At 48.8% G+C, this 18411-nt stretch overlaps 6 protein-coding genes across 6 annotated transcripts; 2 read left to right on the top strand and 4 right to left on the bottom strand.

Moving 5' to 3' along the window:
• Window positions 1-246: 246 nt before the first annotated feature.
• Window positions 247-1019, bottom strand: CI109_100789 (uncharacterized protein; the record flags this gene model as incomplete). The annotated part of the gene is made up of 6 exons (XM_032006176.1): window positions 247-345; window positions 532-538; window positions 621-644; window positions 713-763; window positions 875-920; window positions 1013-1019. The coding sequence occupies 6 exons, from the start codon at window positions 1017-1019 to the stop codon at window positions 247-249; spliced, it is 234 nt and encodes a 77-aa protein (XP_031859570.1).
• Window positions 1020-1493: 474 nt separating this feature from the next.
• On the bottom strand, window positions 1494-3033 carry CI109_100788 (uncharacterized protein; the record flags this gene model as incomplete). Its single annotated transcript, XM_032006177.1, has 6 exons — window positions 1494-1671; window positions 1773-1963; window positions 2029-2063; window positions 2127-2217; window positions 2283-2533; window positions 2730-3033. The coding sequence occupies 6 exons, from the start codon at window positions 3031-3033 to the stop codon at window positions 1494-1496; spliced, it is 1050 nt and encodes a 349-aa protein (XP_031859571.1).
• Window positions 3034-3532: 499 nt separating this feature from the next.
• CI109_100787 (uncharacterized protein) lies at window positions 3533-6498 on the top strand (the record flags this gene model as incomplete). The annotated part of the gene is made up of 10 exons (XM_032006178.1): window positions 3533-3790; window positions 3852-4089; window positions 4151-4302; window positions 4368-4730; window positions 4785-4912; window positions 4979-5172; window positions 5230-5351; window positions 5410-5809; window positions 5921-6301; window positions 6377-6498. 10 exons carry the CDS (start codon window positions 3533-3535, stop codon window positions 6496-6498), a joined length of 2358 nt encoding a protein of 785 aa, XP_031859572.1.
• A 498-nt stretch (window positions 6499-6996) lies between these two features.
• CI109_100786 (uncharacterized protein) lies at window positions 6997-9622 on the bottom strand (the record flags this gene model as incomplete). The annotated part of the gene is made up of 2 exons (XM_032006179.2): window positions 6997-7090; window positions 7161-9622. The coding sequence occupies 2 exons, from the start codon at window positions 9620-9622 to the stop codon at window positions 6997-6999; spliced, it is 2556 nt and encodes an 851-aa protein (XP_031859573.2).
• Window positions 9623-11894: 2272 nt separating this feature from the next.
• Window positions 11895-15998, top strand: CI109_100785 (uncharacterized protein; the record flags this gene model as incomplete). Its single annotated transcript, XM_032006180.1, has 13 exons — window positions 11895-12215; window positions 12317-12538; window positions 12626-13020; window positions 13892-13946; window positions 14030-14135; window positions 14236-14309; window positions 14393-14491; window positions 14617-14763; window positions 14862-14950; window positions 15024-15150; window positions 15240-15699; window positions 15780-15895; window positions 15951-15998. The coding sequence occupies 13 exons, from the start codon at window positions 11895-11897 to the stop codon at window positions 15996-15998; spliced, it is 2259 nt and encodes a 752-aa protein (XP_031859574.1).
• Window positions 15999-16385: 387 nt separating this feature from the next.
• On the bottom strand, window positions 16386-18044 carry CI109_100784 (uncharacterized protein; the record flags this gene model as incomplete). The annotated part of the gene is made up of 6 exons (XM_032006181.1): window positions 16386-16422; window positions 16481-16512; window positions 16571-16658; window positions 16723-17005; window positions 17213-17462; window positions 17718-18044. The coding sequence occupies 6 exons, from the start codon at window positions 18042-18044 to the stop codon at window positions 16386-16388; spliced, it is 1017 nt and encodes a 338-aa protein (XP_031859575.1).
• Window positions 18045-18411: the final 367 nt, after the last annotated feature.

The raw sequence follows: 18411 nt of genomic DNA, 5'->3' as shown, positions 1-18411 counted from the left end.
AAATATGACCAAACCACAGGTCTTACAACAGACCTTTGGGGGAAAAAAACAAAACGACCGATTGACCCTCTAAAACCCATGCAATGTCCCCCCTCCAGCTCCCTCCTAAGCTACCAACTCCTTCATCCTTCGATACATCCTTCTCAGAACTCAGAACAAACAATATCCCACCGCTTTCTGTTCGGCCCTCACCTCGAAGCGCAAAAACAACGCGCTATTGATTGACATGTCGCCCCGCGTCCTACTCTACTTCGGGTTCGCATTTTGTTTTCGTCTTTCGGCTTTCGCGTCGAAGGCTGATAATTGGCCTTTAGCCTCTGCTTCTGCTCGAGCTTTCGCTTTGAGCTGTGGGTGGGTGGCGGAGTGATTCGTGCGGAGCGATGGAGGAAGAGCAAGAAGAAGGGAGTGTGAGTATGTCATATGGGTTGAATCGGGCGGAGTGGAATGAGAGAAGATTACAGTTCAAACATCAGCTTCTTGTACAAACGATTATACAATACAAGGAAGGGTCAACTAGTGAGATATACGTACAGCTTGTCTTTATATGCGCGAAAGTGGGACGTCACAGATCAGTACGCTATCTCCTTCTGATGAACCTCTCGACTACTCCCAAAACTCACTTCTCAGCAACGGCCTTTGCATCGCTATACCAACAATCAAGGTCAGCTTCGACATCAAATCAATACACATAGCAGTATGGGGCGAGACTCACGCTTCTCTTCTTTGTTGGGGGTTACCTGCCAATTTTTTCCCCTTCGCAGCTCTAGCAATTTCATCAGCTCCAGCCCTCAGAGCAACGCGGAAAGGGACGTTGATTGTTGTCGGATGGGGCTGTTCGAAATGCTGGAGAACGTTATGACCACATCGTACTCACTGTTCCTTCAGAGCTTTTTGTCTGTCATTCTCTCGCTGATTTCCTCCTATAACACATATACAAAAACAAAGTCAGCACGAGACAGCAAGATTGAACGTGAAGGGCGGGTTGCTAGAAGGGACAGCTGCGAATACGTACGGGTCATTCTGTCAGATTGAACTTTTGATAATGACGATGTCCGTGTAAGTGAAGCCTTGAGCGAGCAGTTGAATGTGGTGAGACCTGTGAGCGAGACAAGAAGTGTGAAAGCAAGAAAAAGGAGATGAAAGGAAAGAGTTGGCTATGTTTGGCTCGCTGGCTCGCTCGCTCGTTCACGGCGGATTTGCGTTTTTGATGTTTTTAGGTGGCGAATCATTTTGGAGGTCAATCCACGTGTGGCAGCGAAGGTAGGCGAGTTTTGATATCCTGGATATCATATCTTATCACCACCACCCACAGACATCTACCCGACTACCCTTACATGTAATCTTACATGGGATATATAGCGATCGTATCGCGCAGTATACACGAAAGACTGTGTGTTCGACGTTCATATGGGCTCTACAACCATATCTGACCTCTGACGGCCCTGCTTGCCTCTACAATGTATTGTATCGGAACGCAACGCTCCATGCTCACGCTAATACCCCTCCTTGGCTAGACCCTCCCCTACAGCCATCGCTCGTCCCCAGACCATACCTCTCAACGCGAGATACTGAAGTGTGGCACCGAGGAGGACGAAACAGTGGAATATCTGATGCGACGAGCCGAAATAGTCGAATGTCCCTGGTGAGAGTTTCTCAGGTATTCTTGCGGCGCTACATGACGAACAAAAATATGTCAGTCAGTACGACCAGACCACCCCGTTGTCATGATGATGGTACGATTACCAAGATGCGAATGGAAACGCTCAACTTACTAGAGTAACGCTCCGACGATATAGCTCGCTCCACCGAGCAGAACCAAATCAAGGGACATCCTCTGGCGGGCATGTTGTAATCCCTGAGTGATAAGAATATGTGTCGTAGGAACAATCGCTGAGAGACCAAGGGCGATGAATGTGAGAGTCCGATGCCAACGATGGGATCGATGGTGCGGGGACAGGACGATCTGTATAAGAAGCGCGAACAGGTCCGGTCAGCTGGCTACTCCGAGGGGGGGCGAGGCTTCCTCACATATGCCGAAACGATTCCAGCGATTATGATGGCACCTGGACCAAAGATTGCAATGTCAGTCAGGAATCTTCCACAGAAATAAACCAGCGTTCTCTCACTCATGTAGAAGATCTGTAAGAAGGGATCGTCGTGGAAAGCGTAATACATTCCAGGTGTGATACTTCCAACGATCAAAATCACAATTCCAATCTGGATATCACATCATCAGCCAAGGGCTTTCCGTATTTAGTAAGTGGTCTGCAGGGGCAACTCACATAATCACCTCTATGAGCGAGATCGCAAACATCTTTCGAATGACACGATACCGTGTGAAACCATGCGCTCAAACTCAAACATGATACGGCGCAGACCAAATACAGGGAGAGAGCTACTTTGTCATGTAGCGTAGGAGGAGTTGGGAGATGGTCGGGTGAGGAGTGGAATGTGGGGAAATGGGTTGGGAGGAGATGAAGCGGGAGGAGAGTGAGGAATATGACGGCGCCAATGGAGTGTGTGTGGATGTTAACTGTGCAAAGAATCCGATCAGCCAAGTCAGATTGGAGTCATACAGGGAAGTGTAATGGGAGAGTCTGACGAAGAGGTATAGAATCGGTAGAGGGATGAAGAGTGTGGTTATCGAATCATACCTGTCTCATTATGTATATCTACCATTTCTATCAGCGAGTGACCTAGCCAGGAGTAATGCTTGACCATTAACTCACAGCTGATAGCACTCCATAGACACCCTCGAAAACTCGGTATAGCTCTCCTATATCCCGATGTTATGTACTCGTTATCCGTCTGCCAAGGCATCACTCTCAACGATTCCTCATACGACATCAGTCTGTCCTGAGATCCAGCTTTGACATTTGGATCAGCGTTGGTTGTAGCGTCTCCGTTTGTATAGTGGTTGTTGGCGCCGTTTCCGTTTCCATTCAGGAGAGGAGTCGTATCGGTGGAATTGGACATTGTTACTTGCGAGGGTGTTGTTGGTCTCGAAGCAGCTTGACGACGAGTGACTGGCATGATAGTGAAGAGATCTATGTCCGGACAATGAAGAGAAAGGGGTTACGAATTATATGTGCATGTTCTAGGAGTTGATGTTAATCCATGGTCATAAAGTCCAATATATGAATCCAAGTCATGTCCTCGCGTCATTGACTTTCCGTGGGATCACAGTGGGGCCATTAATCTAATCTAGAGCTGCTCTTCCACCAAGTGCGAGTTGCATTCATTACCTATATGATTCCTTGTGTGCAGTATGCATTGCCTCATGTCATACATGCTCTGAAGTGTAGCAGCGTCATTGTCTAACGACAGCGTATGCATGCATGGAATGGAAATTGCTTGTCTTTAGGGATAACTACTGGTCCCAGGTATGTTTATGTCACGTGACTCCTGAATCGTTCAAAAGTTGAAAGCAACAATCGTTGATTTCTAGCAGTTCCTATGTCCACATCTCCTCTCTTGCCTCCTTATCCAAGACATTGCTCGACTGTGACTGACCCACACAGACACTCTCAACATGGCTCAAATCAAACGGAAACAAGCATCAAAGCGCAAATCATCCCATCCCCGTCCTTCCACCTCTACTAGCGCCTCGTCGTCGTCGTCCAAACCACATGTGCGACTCTCTGCCAACTCCTTACAATGGAAGCCCGTCAAGACATCTTCTTTCTCAGGTATAGATGGAGGAGGTGGTATGATGATGTTGGAAGAGCTGGATTTTGTAGGAATAGAATGGGACGAAGATGAAGGTGGTAGAAAAACTGCGAGGTTTATTGTGAGCTGCCTATCCACCCTCAAATCACTAGGAAACCAAGCTCACATCTCGTTCCTCGTAGGCTGCTGAAGGCAAGAAGGGCAAAGGCAAGGGCAAAGGAAAGGCTGCCGAGCAAGAAGAAGAGGAAGCCGAAGTTTTCGAGACTGCTTCTGTTGTCGACGGAACGCCGGCAGCGGCTGAAGACGTAGAGGTCGACGAAGCAGAAACCGAAGAGTTCCCAGACTTCACCGGCTTTGACGAGGAAGATCTCAACGACGTTGATGACGAGGAGCACGTGGAGCCAGAACTTCCTTTCGATGGTGAGCTAGAACGTGCCACACAACGACATTGACTTGTAGCTCACTGATCTCCCCCGGTCAGATGCACTCCTTCCCGAATGGGCGTCGATCCCCTTACACGCTTCTCTGAAAAGGGCGTTCCTCGCTTCTAGTTTCGTAAAGCCTACAGATATCCAACAAAGAGCTATACCAGCCGGACTCAAGGGAAAGGACGTTGTCGGTGTTGCCGAGACTGTGAGCTTAGTCGGATTTGCTATACTTGGGCTGTGCACTAACATAGCTTCGTTTCGCAATCGTAGGGTTCCGGTAAAACTCTCGCTTACTCTCTACCTATTCTCTCATACCTCCTGTCGTCTCCCAAACCCTCTACCAAAGGTCGAAGACCACTTTCCGGTCTCATCCTCTGTCCCACTCGAGAATTGGCATTACAAGTTGTCGACCACCTCAACTCGTTGCTGAAACATGCTTTAACTTCGAACGAAGATGACGACGATGGTGAAGCGGAAGCAGGAAAGGAGAAAACGAAAGCAAAGGAACCTCCAAGGATCAGTGTGGGAAGCGTAGTAGGAGGATTGAGTGCACAGAAACAAAAACGAATCCTGGATAGAGGATGTGATATCCTGGTAGCCACACCAGGTCGTCTATGGGATCTAATCAAATCGGTGAGTTAAATGCCGCCCGACTCTACCGACGCCTTAGCTGACCATATTTATCAGGATGATGAGCTTGCTGCGAGTGTGCGAACCATCAGGTTCTTGGTCATCGACGAAGCGGACAGGATGATTGAGAATGGTCATTTCGAAGAATTGGAGAGTATCGTCAAACTCACTCAGAGGACAGGAGGGTGAGCTATACCGCGACGCACACAACTGCGAAGATTGATAGCTAATTTCTCGCGTTCGCGTTGTAGCCGAGCACAAGGTCCAGACGATGACGATCCCGTCTTCGCGGCCATGTCCACCTTGTTCGAAGAGTCTGCTGCTCGAAGTGACATGCAGACGTTTGTATTCTCAGCTACTCTGTCGAAGGATCTGCAGCAGAACCTGAAGAAGAGATATCATTCCAGTGGGAAGAAAGGAAAGGGGAAGAAGTCTTCGACTTTAGGTAAGCTAATCAATTTTTGGAAGACCAGGCTTTTAGCTGACTGAACGGGGTCTGCAGATGACCTGGTTGACAAGCTCGACTTTAGAGATTCCAATCCAGAGGTCATCGATCTCAGTCCTGAGGGAGGTGTGGTAGCATCACTTCGAGAAAGCATGATCGAGTGTGTGGTGGCGGAGAAGGTGAGTAACAAAATGTGTCTCGTTGAATACAGGTGTGCTAACCTACACGATTTCGCAGGATCTGTACCTCTACTACTTCCTCCTTCGATACCCCGGTCGATCCATCGTTTTCGTCGGTTCTGTCGACGGTATCCGACGTCTTATCCCACTCTTCACCTTGCTCCAGCTCCCCATCTTCCCTCTGCACTCCCAGCTCCAACAAAGACAACGACTCAAGAACCTCGACAGGTTCAAGTCGACCAAGAATGGAATCCTGATCGCGACAGATGTCGCTTCGCGAGGTCTTGATATCCCCCAGGTGGACCATGTGATTCATTTCAACTTGCCAAGGACCGCAGATGCGTATATCCATCGATCGGGAAGAACGGCAAGAGCGAAGAATGAAGGTTTTGCACTGCAGTTGTGTGCGCCGGAGGAGAAGGGAATGCAACGAGCGCTCATGAAGAGTCTAGGCAGGAGTGAGTTGGCCAATCTTTCCCCCTTATTTCCGATTCAATCACGTCGCACTATTGAGACTGGACATATTTCGTACCTGGACATAATATATTGACCAAGTTCGTCGTTTATAGGCCACGAACTTCCCGAACTACCTATTGAAGCTGGTTTCTTACCGGCTATGAAAGAACGTATCCGAATCGCTCGCGAGATCGAAAAGATCCAACATCAAGCATCAAAACAATCACACGACAAAAACTGGTTATTAGAAGCTGCCGAAGCTATGGATATTGATCTTGATCCTACGATGTTATCAGGAGAAGAGGATGATCCAGATTTACCTTTTTACAGACCTAAAAAGGCTTCGAGGGCAAAAGGTAAAGCGGAGAGAGTGGAGGGTATGAAAGAGCAATTGAAGGGGTTATTGAAGGAGAAATTGGTAGCGAGAGGCGTTTCGACTAGATATCCAACTTCGGGAAGTAAAGTCATTGTGGATGATCTCCTGAGAGAGACTGGTGAGTCCGGGCGATCTTAGGATGAGATCAAGGGCTTTGCTGATTATTTGTTTGTTTGTTCGTCCAATGTCTTAGGTCACACCACTTTACTCGGCGCTGGGACGAAGAAAGCGTACGACGACGTACAGGAGAGCAAGCGCAAGCTCGGTGCGAGAAAGGGTACAACCTCTGCGCCTGCCAAGAAGAAGAAGGTGTAATAGAGAAGTTAGTGAATATGTGTCTATGTACTGTTGTTGCATCTTGACGAGATTGGTTCATTTCCTATCCTTCCTTCGTTGCTGAGAATGACATCACTTGACGGCGAACTGGACATATCTGCTGTGATTCTATCTGTGAGTCGTTGCAAACTACGGTGGCTGGCAGAATAGCGCAATATTGCATTTAGCATATTCGGCAATAAAGATGAGATACTGCTACTCGACTAGAACCAAGGTAAACAGAGAGGTAGATATGAATTATGCAAGTATATCAATCAAAGACCAATAGAGGTACTGGGGGGCATATAGAAAAGAATATTGTCCTGATTACAAGTTTGTGTTTGTTCGAAGAAAGATATGACAACAAGTAAGTATAATCAGAGTATAGAAGAAAGGAAAGATCGTTATGCAGATTAAAAATGAAAGAGTGTCGTTATCGTGTCGTACAGTAGTCATGGAGTGGGTTGTCATCGTGTCGAGTGTGTGACCGGCGTCTGGCTAAGACTCATCACGCCTCGGGACGAGTGAACCACTACATATCCCTCTTTGTCGATGTCTCATCAACGCGTCTCCTCGAGCGAAACCTTTCCCACTGAGGAAACGAAAACTTAAAGTCAGCTACTCTGCACTAGTGGTGGTGGTGAAGCATGAGAATTACTCACCAAGGACATGGGAATGGTTTGGTACCACTATGTATCCTCATATGTCTTCTCAAATCATGTTGTCTGACAAAAGCCGCGTGACAATCTTCCGCCGTACAGACATACGGCTTGTCCTCAAGATGAGTTTGAATATGACTATGGATCGCGCTCTTCCTTGGGAAATGTCGTTCACATCCTTCAATCAGACATTTGAATCTCTTGACCGGTTGACCGGTCATCGATCCGTCCAAGGTCAAGAATGTCGTGTAGAGCTTCTCGAGGAAAGCGCGAGGTAGACCACTCGCATTGGATCCGTCGGCATTGAGTGCTCCAGCACCGACAGCACCGGCCGAAGGAGGTCCGGATGGACCCGCACCATAGGCTGATCGAGGCGGTTGGATGACTAGTTGAGGTTGGTGTTGTGACGAGTTGGAGGCTGTACGTTGCATGACTTGGACCGAAGAGAGATCTGGACCGAATATCAGAGCGGGTTTCGGTGAAGGTTCTCGCGATGACATGGGTTGAGCGAGATGAGCGTGGTCCTCCTGCTTCAGGGGCATGGGAGGTTGCGAAGGTCCAGCGAGGAGAGAAGGGTCGATACCTGATCCGGAAGTTGGGTTGTCCGACTCCTCCCCTTTCGCCTTCTTCGGTGTCTTGGGCTTGGGTTTAGGACCTGGCTTTAACCTCTTACCGACCGGAGGGAAGGTCTGTCTCTTTCTCGGAGTCTCAGGACTGACAGGCGTCGACCTGCTCCATCCTTGCGAAGACTGCTGCTGTTGTTGGAAATCGCCTAATCCATCCATCTGAGGTGGCGCGGGTCCGAATAGACCACCCTGTGAGAGCGAGTGGCTCATAGCAGGAGGCATGTTGTTCATCGTGTGGACGTATGGCGCCGAGACCGATCTGGGCACATTAGGGAAGACAGGCACCTCGTTGGTCCTCATCTGGTAGTTGAGGAACGAAGCCGAAGCATGTCGTTGTGGTGCATGTGGCATCTGCTGGTTGTGTTGAGGGTGGAATCCGAACATCGCGTTCTGCTGTTGCATGTGCTCTTGTGGCTGCATCTGCTGTCGTTGCTGCTGTTGGTGGTTGTTGACAGAGTACGTTTGTGCGGACCACGCGTGGATGTCAACCCCCTGGCTAGTGATCGGTAGGCCAGGTTGGTAGTTGAGCGAAAGTCCTGGAACAGGGGGGTAATCCATGTGCTGGAATTGGGGCTGAGGAGGTAAACCCGGTTGAGTGGGAAGATGAGTTGAGTTCGGAGCACTGAATGACATGCCTTCTTGAGACAGGAGAGGGGTTTCAACGATCGTTGTGAGGGTGTTGTGTCTATACCCTTGACTTCCGGGGAAAGAGGCGACGGAAGCCATCGAAGTCGATTGTGGCATCATCGAGGAGACCTGCGACATGAGGTTCATGTCACCTTGAACTTCGGTCGAGTGTCCAAAGACGCCCTGATCCGTCTCTGGCGAAGTGTAGAACACACCGGCGGGTTGTTGTGGTGTACAGATGGGTGATCGGCCACCAGAGAGGTTTGGACTAGGTTGTTGAGGATGCGAGGGCATGAGCTCAGGTAGACTCGTTGAAGCGGGCACGGGAGGAAACATCATCTCGTGGTTGTACGCCTGAAGCGTCGGTGACATGACTTCGTAAGAGGTCGACACTGTCATGGCTGATGAAGAAGAAACATTTCGATCTTGCGCGATGGCACCAGGTCCAAGGAAAATCGACGAGCTCGACACAGCTCTGGACAGGGGGATTGAAGTGGTGAGCGAGGTAGAAGGTTCCATCACCGGTCTTCTTCTTTGGGCAGAAGGTGATACAGGCATCGAGTTGGCATCGTATGTAGCTTGTCTGATCCTCTTTGCTGATCGATGGACGCCAGATGGTGTTCCTAGTCCGGCTATTGACCGAGGCTTCTTCGACGCGCTCCTCGGTGCGGTAGGTGACTGTGTCGGTGTAGGATCAGGCATCGGGATCATGAGTGGGGTAGAGACGTTGTCGTTTGTTTGAGAGGGAGGGGCTTTGAAGGGTGATCCTCCATATGGTACGCCATCGTCGAACGCGCTCATGTCGATACCTTCACCGTTCATGCCTGAGAAGTCCATTCCGTCCCAGTTCGGTTGCGAGTCCGGATCGGCGATCTGTACCGGAGTAGCTGCGACGGCGACGGGTCGGAAACCCAATGTTGGGGTTCTCGTTCTGTCGGGGAAAGCATTGGATAGATGATTTGAGGATGATTGGAGCGAATGGATGCTATTGGATGTTTGAGATGAAGTTATGGGCGAGATGAGGAATCCCTCGGTGGTCCTCATTCTTGCTCGGAGTCCTCTATCATTAGGAGTTTTCCGAATAGAGTTGAAGGGAGAAGAAGGGTCGAATGCTGGGAAGGCTGATTGCACGGGTGAAGAGAGGATGTGAGGTGTGTTTTGGAGGGTATCGAAGATCTCCCCGAAGGAAGGAGGTGCGATTGGTGATGACATGGCGCGTCTGCGTGAAGGTGAAGGTAAGTCGGGCATCTTGACGAAAGGTGGATCGAAGGATAGTCAAGTAAAGGGAGGAAGTAACTCACGGGTAAGAAATGCAGATCTAAGTAAGCTATTCACCTAAGTTGTTTAGGCAGCGTTCACTGCACAAAACAACCGACGACAGGCAGGTTGCTGTCGATGAAGTTGGGTGAGATGGGGGTGGGCTTGTGAGATGAAGACAGAAGGAGATCGAACAAGACCCAGCCTTCTTGTGTCTGATAGGTGGATAGATATATCCAGGCTCCACCGTTGTGACAAACAAGCGAACAGCTCCTAACTCGTTCTCGTCCCTCCCTGCTACTTCTGACAGTTCCTGGCGGAGATCTGAATCAAATACACGCGATAGCTCGATCCAGGAGGAACGTCTGCAGTTTGTTCGAGATGCGAGATGAATGAGTTGAGCTGTGGTGGCTTCTCAATCCGGTTCAGTTGAGTTGGTTCAACCGATTTCGAGTGTAGAGTAGACGACGGGGAAGATGGATCGACCGAGGAACAGGTGATCGAATTGATTGATTTGACTGGGATTGAATCAGGTTGAGGTTCCAGAGGTAGACGAAATTGCAATTGGTCCACGTTTCAGAGTCTCAGTTGGGGTAAGACCTCGGCGTAAACGGATCGCTTTCGAGGATGTTTGTCCTGAGTCGTAAGGGGTGGTGGTGGTGTACTAGTAGAGAACGTCTTTGAGGTAAAAGAATGTGGGTTTGAATTCTGTGTATGTCCGTCTGTCTCTTTCTTTTGCTTTGGGTAACAGTCGAGATCGAGATCGAGATTGATTATAACAAACAAAGGTGACGGTGGTGGTGTATAAACGAGTGTGGATTGTCTTGTTGACGTAGATTGTAAACACAACAAAGTGTACAGATCTGGAGCGCTTAGCAAGACGAGTCGGTCGATATAAAAAGAGCGTGTGGAGTGATCGATATAAATGATTGGAGAACGAACGAACAAACGAATGAACAGGTGATGATGAATGAGATGAGACGAGATGAAATGAATGATTACAACGATAGTTGGTGCAAGTGTCTCACTTGTGTACACACTCGAGAACTCTTTACTAAACTGCTACCGATGCCAAAAGTCAAAACTAATCACCGTCACCACCGTGTCCACCCGATTGACCAGGCTTTGTATAACAGTCCACTGGAAGGATTTCCTGAAATCAGAGTCGATCTTACGTATTGGACGAATACGACTCTTCATGCTCTACTCTCTATTGGGTGCAGTGCGCTCCTGCTTGTGCTCTCCGTTATCCAAGGAGACTTAGTACAAGGTAGGATTTCGCTATAACTGTATCACTTTGTTTACTTCCTTCCTTCTGCTGCTGCGACGAACGGAGATAGACTTTTGCTGGACCCTTTTCTTCGGCTCAAGTCACTTTGTACATATGTACTTACAGAACCACGTAAGTGAAGCGAGCAGAGGAAAAGGAAAGATTACCGTACAAATGAAGAAGAAGCTCCAAGGAAATCAGAACATCCGATGTGATGTTTGACACATCCGATGGAACATTTGGGTCATGATGACCCTGTGTGCTAAAGATGTAGATCCCGAATAGGTGGGACTAATTGTCAACTGTAGTCCGTTACTCGGACACCTTGAAGAGTCAAACTCCGATCTACCTCACTACTAAGTACCCCTTTAAGAACCGGAACTCTTTCTTGTGCAGAAGGGAACGCACACGCTCAGTCCAGTCGTCATAGGCTGAAAGGCGTTACACGTGAGACCAAGGTGATTCTGGATACACGAACGATACATATATAAGCCGCTTTGTACGATGGTAGAGCTGAACCGTACCGTACACAAGTGAGAAGGGCTGAGAGTCATCTTCACTTATGTGTTGCATCCTAACCATGGTGGGACACAGTGAAGATGTGATGAGCTCTTCAGCGGCAAGTCTCATTTTCCTCAATTGAACGTGTTGTTTTGTTTTGTTCCATTCTTCTCTTCGTCACGAAAAGTAAAAGCAGGCACGTCATTCACCCCTAACAACTGCCACAAATATCGGAGATATACAACCGCACGGACAAGTTACAGTGTTATATATCCCCGAAGAATGGGGTAAGCAAATAAGGAAATAAGGGTTCGATGAGATGTGAGATGCCAGTCGCAGAAAGCAGGGCCCCACCTCCATTTCAGAGATACCACCCACTTTCAAACATCAACATTATTACCCCGCATTTTCATATATCATAATATAATATATATATCGCTGGAATACCGTGCGATCATGTCATCCACGTATCAAGACGTGGAGGTCCCCATAGATCCAGCACTTCGTGATCCTAGTCCATCGACATCCCCCTCAAAGACGATAGGATCGAAACGAAAGGCGAAACCGAGGACATCGTCAGCGACTACCTCGTCTGCGGGGGGGATCGGTGTCGGTGCGAATTCGAGAGTAACGAGAAGGTCAGCTGCAGCTCAGGCTGGACCAAGTACGAGTACGAATACGAATTCAAATAGCAACACGAAAGGCGATGGAGTGGGTGAAGAACCGGCGAGAGGGGAAGAAGAAAACCTGAACGGGTATTGGGCTTCGGGGAGCAATGTAAGTGAACACTTCCTTTCATCCATTCTTCTTTTTGTCCACAAGCTGGCACGATAGTAAGAAACTGAAGAGCGCTGACCTGTTGACTGACAACTTGCCAGAAACGAGCACGAAGAGAATCGCCTCATAAGAGACGGTCTTCCGCCAATCGGTTTTATCCGACCTCCACCTCAGACGCTGGTCAGCAAGAACCAAGCTGGGCGATTGTCAGCGGCGGTGAGGATCCGACAGATGTGTCTCACGAGAACACGACGGGGAACAAAAGAGGCACGGGTGGGATCGACGAGCTTGCTGCTGTTGCTACGGCTCAAACGACGCGACCTGTAAGTCAGGTCAATACCTTAAGATGCCGGTCGTACCCATTTTTACTGCTACGGTGATCGGTGTCGCTGACAAGATTCGTTGTATAGCCCTCGTTCTATTCCCTTCCTTATCCTTTCGGCCTCACGCCATTCCGATATCCATGCTTAACACCTGATCATCCACCACCACCACCAGGAGATCCGAATGATCCCAACTTCACACGCTTCAACCCTCATGCAACCGGGACACACAGCGATTCGAGTCAAAACCCACAGTCAAACCACAAACCGTCATCCTCTCAAATAGTAAGGAACCGTTCCCAGTCTGGACCTGGGACTTCGACACTGCTAATCGATCCGGCATTGAGTAATCTGCCTGAGGGCGATTCGATGACAATGACCGATTCCGCGAACGCAGCGTATGAATCGATCTCGGCGCTCTTATCAGCGTCCCAGGTCTATCCGACCCTTGATTCTCTTTCGAGGGAGAATCAACCGCAAGGGTGACCAATGAGATTAGGTTGGATGATAACAGCACGAAGGAGGCGGTGATACAGGAAGGGGACATGGTCGCGACGGGAAAGATCTCGCAGGTCGCGTTTGTATCGATTACTTAGGCGTACGTATGCAAGAGACACGACGAGAGATATAGGCGGAGAAAGAGTAGTGAGGATCGTATATACAAAAGTGTAAAGTAACATTGTACTACTACTATGGCCATCATGAAAATCATGTCACGTATTGACTGCTTCATAACATCCTGGCGCTGCGTTTAGACCTTTTATCAACATTCGAGGTCTGAGTTCCCTGATACGAGTTCGACTAGATGTATACATGCGGGCGGATCTCCACTATGCGATCTGCTTTGGCTCTTATGCATGTATGTTATCAACAGATTTAAAAAAGTACCATCGAACCGAACTGCCGTTAAGCCACGCTTCGCGTCTGTTTGGAACAAAGTTGACAAGTTGAATGGTAGATTCAGGGTCCAAATGTAGGTGAGATTCCGGTTAACTGCCAACACCACTACGACCACCACCACCATCACACTCATCCACCTTGCTACAAGTACACTCGAGGTTGCTCTATATCATTTCGATATCCACATTACATCTACAGCACTCTCACCTTTACTCCTTGTTTCCTGCATACGCTCTCGACTCTGTGCTCAAATTCGATACCGACTTCCCACGCGCAACACGTTCTAGCGATCAGCCATCAAAAGGCTCCTCTTCCTTCTCACTCTTCTTAACTGCACGACACAGTTCCCCTTTGACCTATAACTACTCCGTCTCCATCTCGCTACCATGTACGTATAAGCTGCGCAATGTCCAGCTTTCATGTAATACCAGCTGACACGTTTCTGGGCAATAGGAACTACGTCCAGCTTGAAAAACTTGGAGAAGGAACTTATGCGACTGTGTACAAGGTAAGTCCAGCTCCTTTACCCTCAGCCTCGCAACCAGATGTACGATTGGCTGACTGATCCTTTTCGTTCGTTCTCACACTTAGGGTCGATCAAGGACGACATCAGAGGTAGTCGCGCTCAAGGAGATCCATCTTGATGCAGAGGAAGGGACACCAAGTACCGCGATCCGAGAGATCAGTTTGATGAAGGGTGGGTTTAGTTCAGCTTGATTTCCTCCAGTAATTCTGAATCCTGCTCCGGCAGAGCTGGGAAGCTGGATCAGGGCTGATATGTATCTGTGTGGTGGTAGAGCTCAAACACGTCAACATCGTTCGATTACACGATGTCATTCATACTGAATCAAAGCTCGTCCTCATCTTCGAGGTATGTCCCAAACCATCACCCTACACACAACATCAGCTGTGGTATCGTGGTGAACGAGGTGCTGACTCGATCCGATCGTACAGTTCTGCGAACAAGATTTGAAGAAATACATGGACACTCATGGTGATAGAGGTGCATTGGATCTCAACACCGTCAAGAATTTTACACATCAATTATTGAACGTGCGTTGTGATTTCCTCTCAACTCTCGGCCCAAGGACTCCCTCTCCCTAGGCCGCTCGCACCAAACACACAGCTGCGTGTCCCCGAGACGTCTCGCTGATATCAACCGTGTTGATCATGCATAGGGAATCGCATTCTGCCACGATAACAGGGTGTTACATCGTGATCTCAAACCTCAGAATTTGTTGATCAACAGAAGAGGAGAGCTCAAGATTGGTGATTTCGGTTTGGCAAGAGCGTTCGGTGTTCCAGTCAATACCTTCAGTAACGAGGTGAGTCTATCGGACTCGAGCTTCAGTACAGCTGCCCAATCAGCACGCAACGTGCGGTACTCTTGCTCAAGCTGATCAACTTCGGTTAATTCGTACAGGTCGTCACGCTTTGGTATCGTGCTCCTGACGTCTTGCTCGGATCAAGAACGTACAGCACCAGTATCGACATATGGAGTGTTGGCTGCATGTGAGTGGACTACGTGTCACAATCTGAGCCTACCGAACTCCCCTGGGCAACTGACTGATGGTCTGTTGTACAGCTTCGCCGAGATGATCACGGGTTATCCTCTGTTCAGAGGACGAGATAATGCGGATCAATTGGTTCAGATCATGAAGATTGTTGGAACGCCAAGCGATGCTACCATCGCTCAGATCAAGATGAACTCTGTGAGTACGACCACGAGAAACGCTATCAAGCTACACCGTTGTTGAACAAACCTAGAAAGAAATAGCTGACAGTGATCAACATATCATAGCCCGAGATCCAGATCAAAGCACCCCTTGCGAAACATCCCAAACAACCTTTCCACGCCATCGTCCCTCGTGCCCCCCGAGACGCTATCAACTTGCTCGAACATCTCCTCCAATTCGAACCGTCACGACGATACGATGCGCACCAAGCTATGGCTCATCCTTATTTCACTGCTGGACCCATCGCACCTCCTACTTTGCCTGCGTCGGTACAATCTTCAGCGGCAAGTTTGGCTTTGCCCCCTCGAGTGGCGGCGAGAGCGAGTCAAGCTTCGGCGGCTGTTCAAGCTCAACAACAACAAGCTCAGAATGCGCAGGTTCAAGCTGCACAACAACAACAGGCACAAGCACAGTTGATGGCTCAACAGCAACAACAGCAGCAACAGCAGCAACAGCAACAACAGCAACAACAACAGCAGTATAATATGATGATGGCGGAACAAGCAGCGAGACAGGGTTACTACGGTACGTATCTCGCACCTTATAAGGCGTGAGGATGAGACTCGGAACATCGCTGACTCGTTCTTGCGTTCTATCTTCTTCAGACCCTGCTACAGCTGCACAGATGCAGGTTCAACAAGCTCACGCGGCACAAATGCAAATGGCCCAAGCTCAAGCTCAGGCTCAAGCTCAAGCCCAAGCGAGGGGTATCGATCCCAATGTAGGTTTCACACATATTGAGAGATCGAATGCGAGGCTGATAGAGGTGTGAACAGGTCGCAGCTCAGCAAGGATATTATATGAACCCCGACGGAAGATATTGAGCGTGACGTAGGAATATGAAAAGAGCATAGGGTGGTGATGATGGGAATGAAGGACCGTCTCCAGAGGAGGCATCGGAGGGCTGGGAAAAGACTAACTTATTCAGGGAGCCATCCCGTCGCAGAAGGGAGACAAACAACGTATCGTTCAGATTCTATATTGATGTGATAAGATAGACTATTTTCGGGTTCGTCGAGCTTGATTTGCGATATTTTCTGTCCCTATATCCTCGTTTTGTAAGACGTCGTCGAAGCTGACACAAAAAGCTGCATCTGAAGCTCTAATTGCAAGTTGATACATATCATATAGGCGAGATGGGCCGGGTATAAATATCGATCCACAAAGACAAGACACCATATACCGACATTGTCGCATGATAGCCAGTATGACTAGAGGGCTGTACCTCTCTCGAAGTTTGCTCGGATCCTGAGCAGTCTTTGTCAGCTAAAGTTTTTAAACCGTAAGTAAGTAGCAGAGGACATACTCTTTGGTATATTTGTCGAAATACCTTGCGATCTGCAAAACCACAACGTGAGCTCCGTACATGAAGTCCTTGCGTTCCGCTTCCACTCACCTTCTTGTTGAAGACCTTGTTCCTGTCGTTGATATAGTTGACTTCACCATCATCGTCGTCGTTCTTTCTTCTCTTCGTCTTTCCAATACTAAGGATCCCCACAGGTGGTCAGCCTTGTCCTTCCTACGATCACAACTGAAGGTTATGCTTACTCTTTGTTGATCTTGCCAACAACTCTATCAATCGCATCTTCGCTCGGCTTACTATCCCCATAAGCCAACGTGTCCGCACCCCTGTAAAAGTCTTCGGCAGAAGAGAGAGTTCCAGCTTTACTTGACGATGCGACGGCTCCTGATGAGGAACCACCAGCAACAGGGACGAGAGTACCGGGGGCGAGACCGAGTGCAGCTTCCTTTTGACGCTCGTAAGCGATCAGGTCGGCTTTGGTAGAACGGATATTGCGGTTGTAGAGTTTGTGTGCGGCGTCTTCGGCGTCTGTGGGGAGATATAATGGTTAGCACAGCAAAGTGAGGGAGCGTAGCCTAGGATGCTAACACGGTGAGAGTGATGAGAGTGGAGAAGTGAAGAGCAGTTGACAATGAAGTGCCACGCTAGGCTCCAGCTATTGCTTAAGCAGACATGTCCCACTACGCTCTAGCTATTCTTCAAGCCAGCGAGGAGAAGGACGGACCGCCCACTCACTATGGAAATGCGTATCCTCCTTCACTTTTTGCTCTTCCAACTTTTTCTCCCATCTCTCATTATCTTCAATACTCCACTCCCAATTCTTCTTCCTCTCCAAATCCTCTCCATTCTCCTCCGCTTCAGCTTTCAATCGTAATGTCTGAGCTAGTTTCTTCTGCTTTTCGAGTCGTTGGATCTCTTTGGCAGTCACTTTGGATTTTTGATGGTCGGAGATGAGGTCGCGTCGGTTTTGAGCGGTCGTTTGGTTCTGTCACATCGAGCGCCACGGGTGCGAGATGTAGAATATGAGCGAGGGAGGTGCGGGCATCGGGTCACGCAGAGTAAAAGGATAGGTCGAAAGCGGGTTCGAGAAAGGCGAGAAAAGCAACCAAGATCAGCAAATCGTCCTCGGTATATGTCAACTACCATTCAACAAGACAGTACCAAGCCACCTTGAGCAGCCTTGCGCTATTGAAGACTACCCTCGCTGAAAAGACGGTAGCAAAGAACAAATCTCACTCACCATCCTCGCTCTTAGATCTTTGAGCTTTGCCATCCTCTCCGCCAAAGTCAATTTCGACGACGACCCATCTTTACCTCCAATCTCCGTCTCCGCTTCTCCCTCTCCATCTTCATTAGTCTCCTCCGCCTCCGCCTCCTCGGCATCCGTACTACTTTCCTCTTCTACACTCTCTACAATCCCCGCAGTAGCAACATCTTCAGATTCAGAAGACGCTTTGCCGTTCCCACTACTCCTTGATCTAGTTGAGCGTGTACCTCTTCCAGCTGGTGCAGAGGGTGATGGTGATGGAGCTGCTGATTTCTCTTCTCGCGATTTACGTGGTGGCATATTGTCGTTGTCGTTGTTGCAATTGATTAACTTAGCGAAGATAGGAAATATACAGAGGTGGATAAAGAAGTGAGTGAGTGAGTTAACGGAGCGAGACACAACGAGTAAAGAAGTGAGGTGAGTGGCGATATAATTACGTAAGCCCACGACAACTTGCTTGGTCGTTTACCTGTATCTGCGTCCCAAGTGCTAGTGAAAGGTGTCAGACACGCTATCACATGCAGCAATCCAATTGCGACCGATCCGTGTTAGGATCAAGAAGGGCAACAGGACGTCTATACATCTCTTTCCTAATCATCATGATATCACATCGATTCTTTTCCCTCACTCGCGTTCTGTAAACACAATTCCTCCATTCCCCACACAT

The sequence above is a fragment of the Kwoniella shandongensis genome, chromosome 2 (assembly GCF_008629635.2).
Source record: "Kwoniella shandongensis chromosome 2, complete sequence".
NCBI lineage: Eukaryota > Fungi > Basidiomycota > Tremellomycetes > Tremellales > Cryptococcaceae > Kwoniella > Kwoniella shandongensis.
The sequence above is the reverse complement of the archived record's forward strand: the minus strand, read 5'-3'. Positions and strand labels throughout refer to the sequence as shown.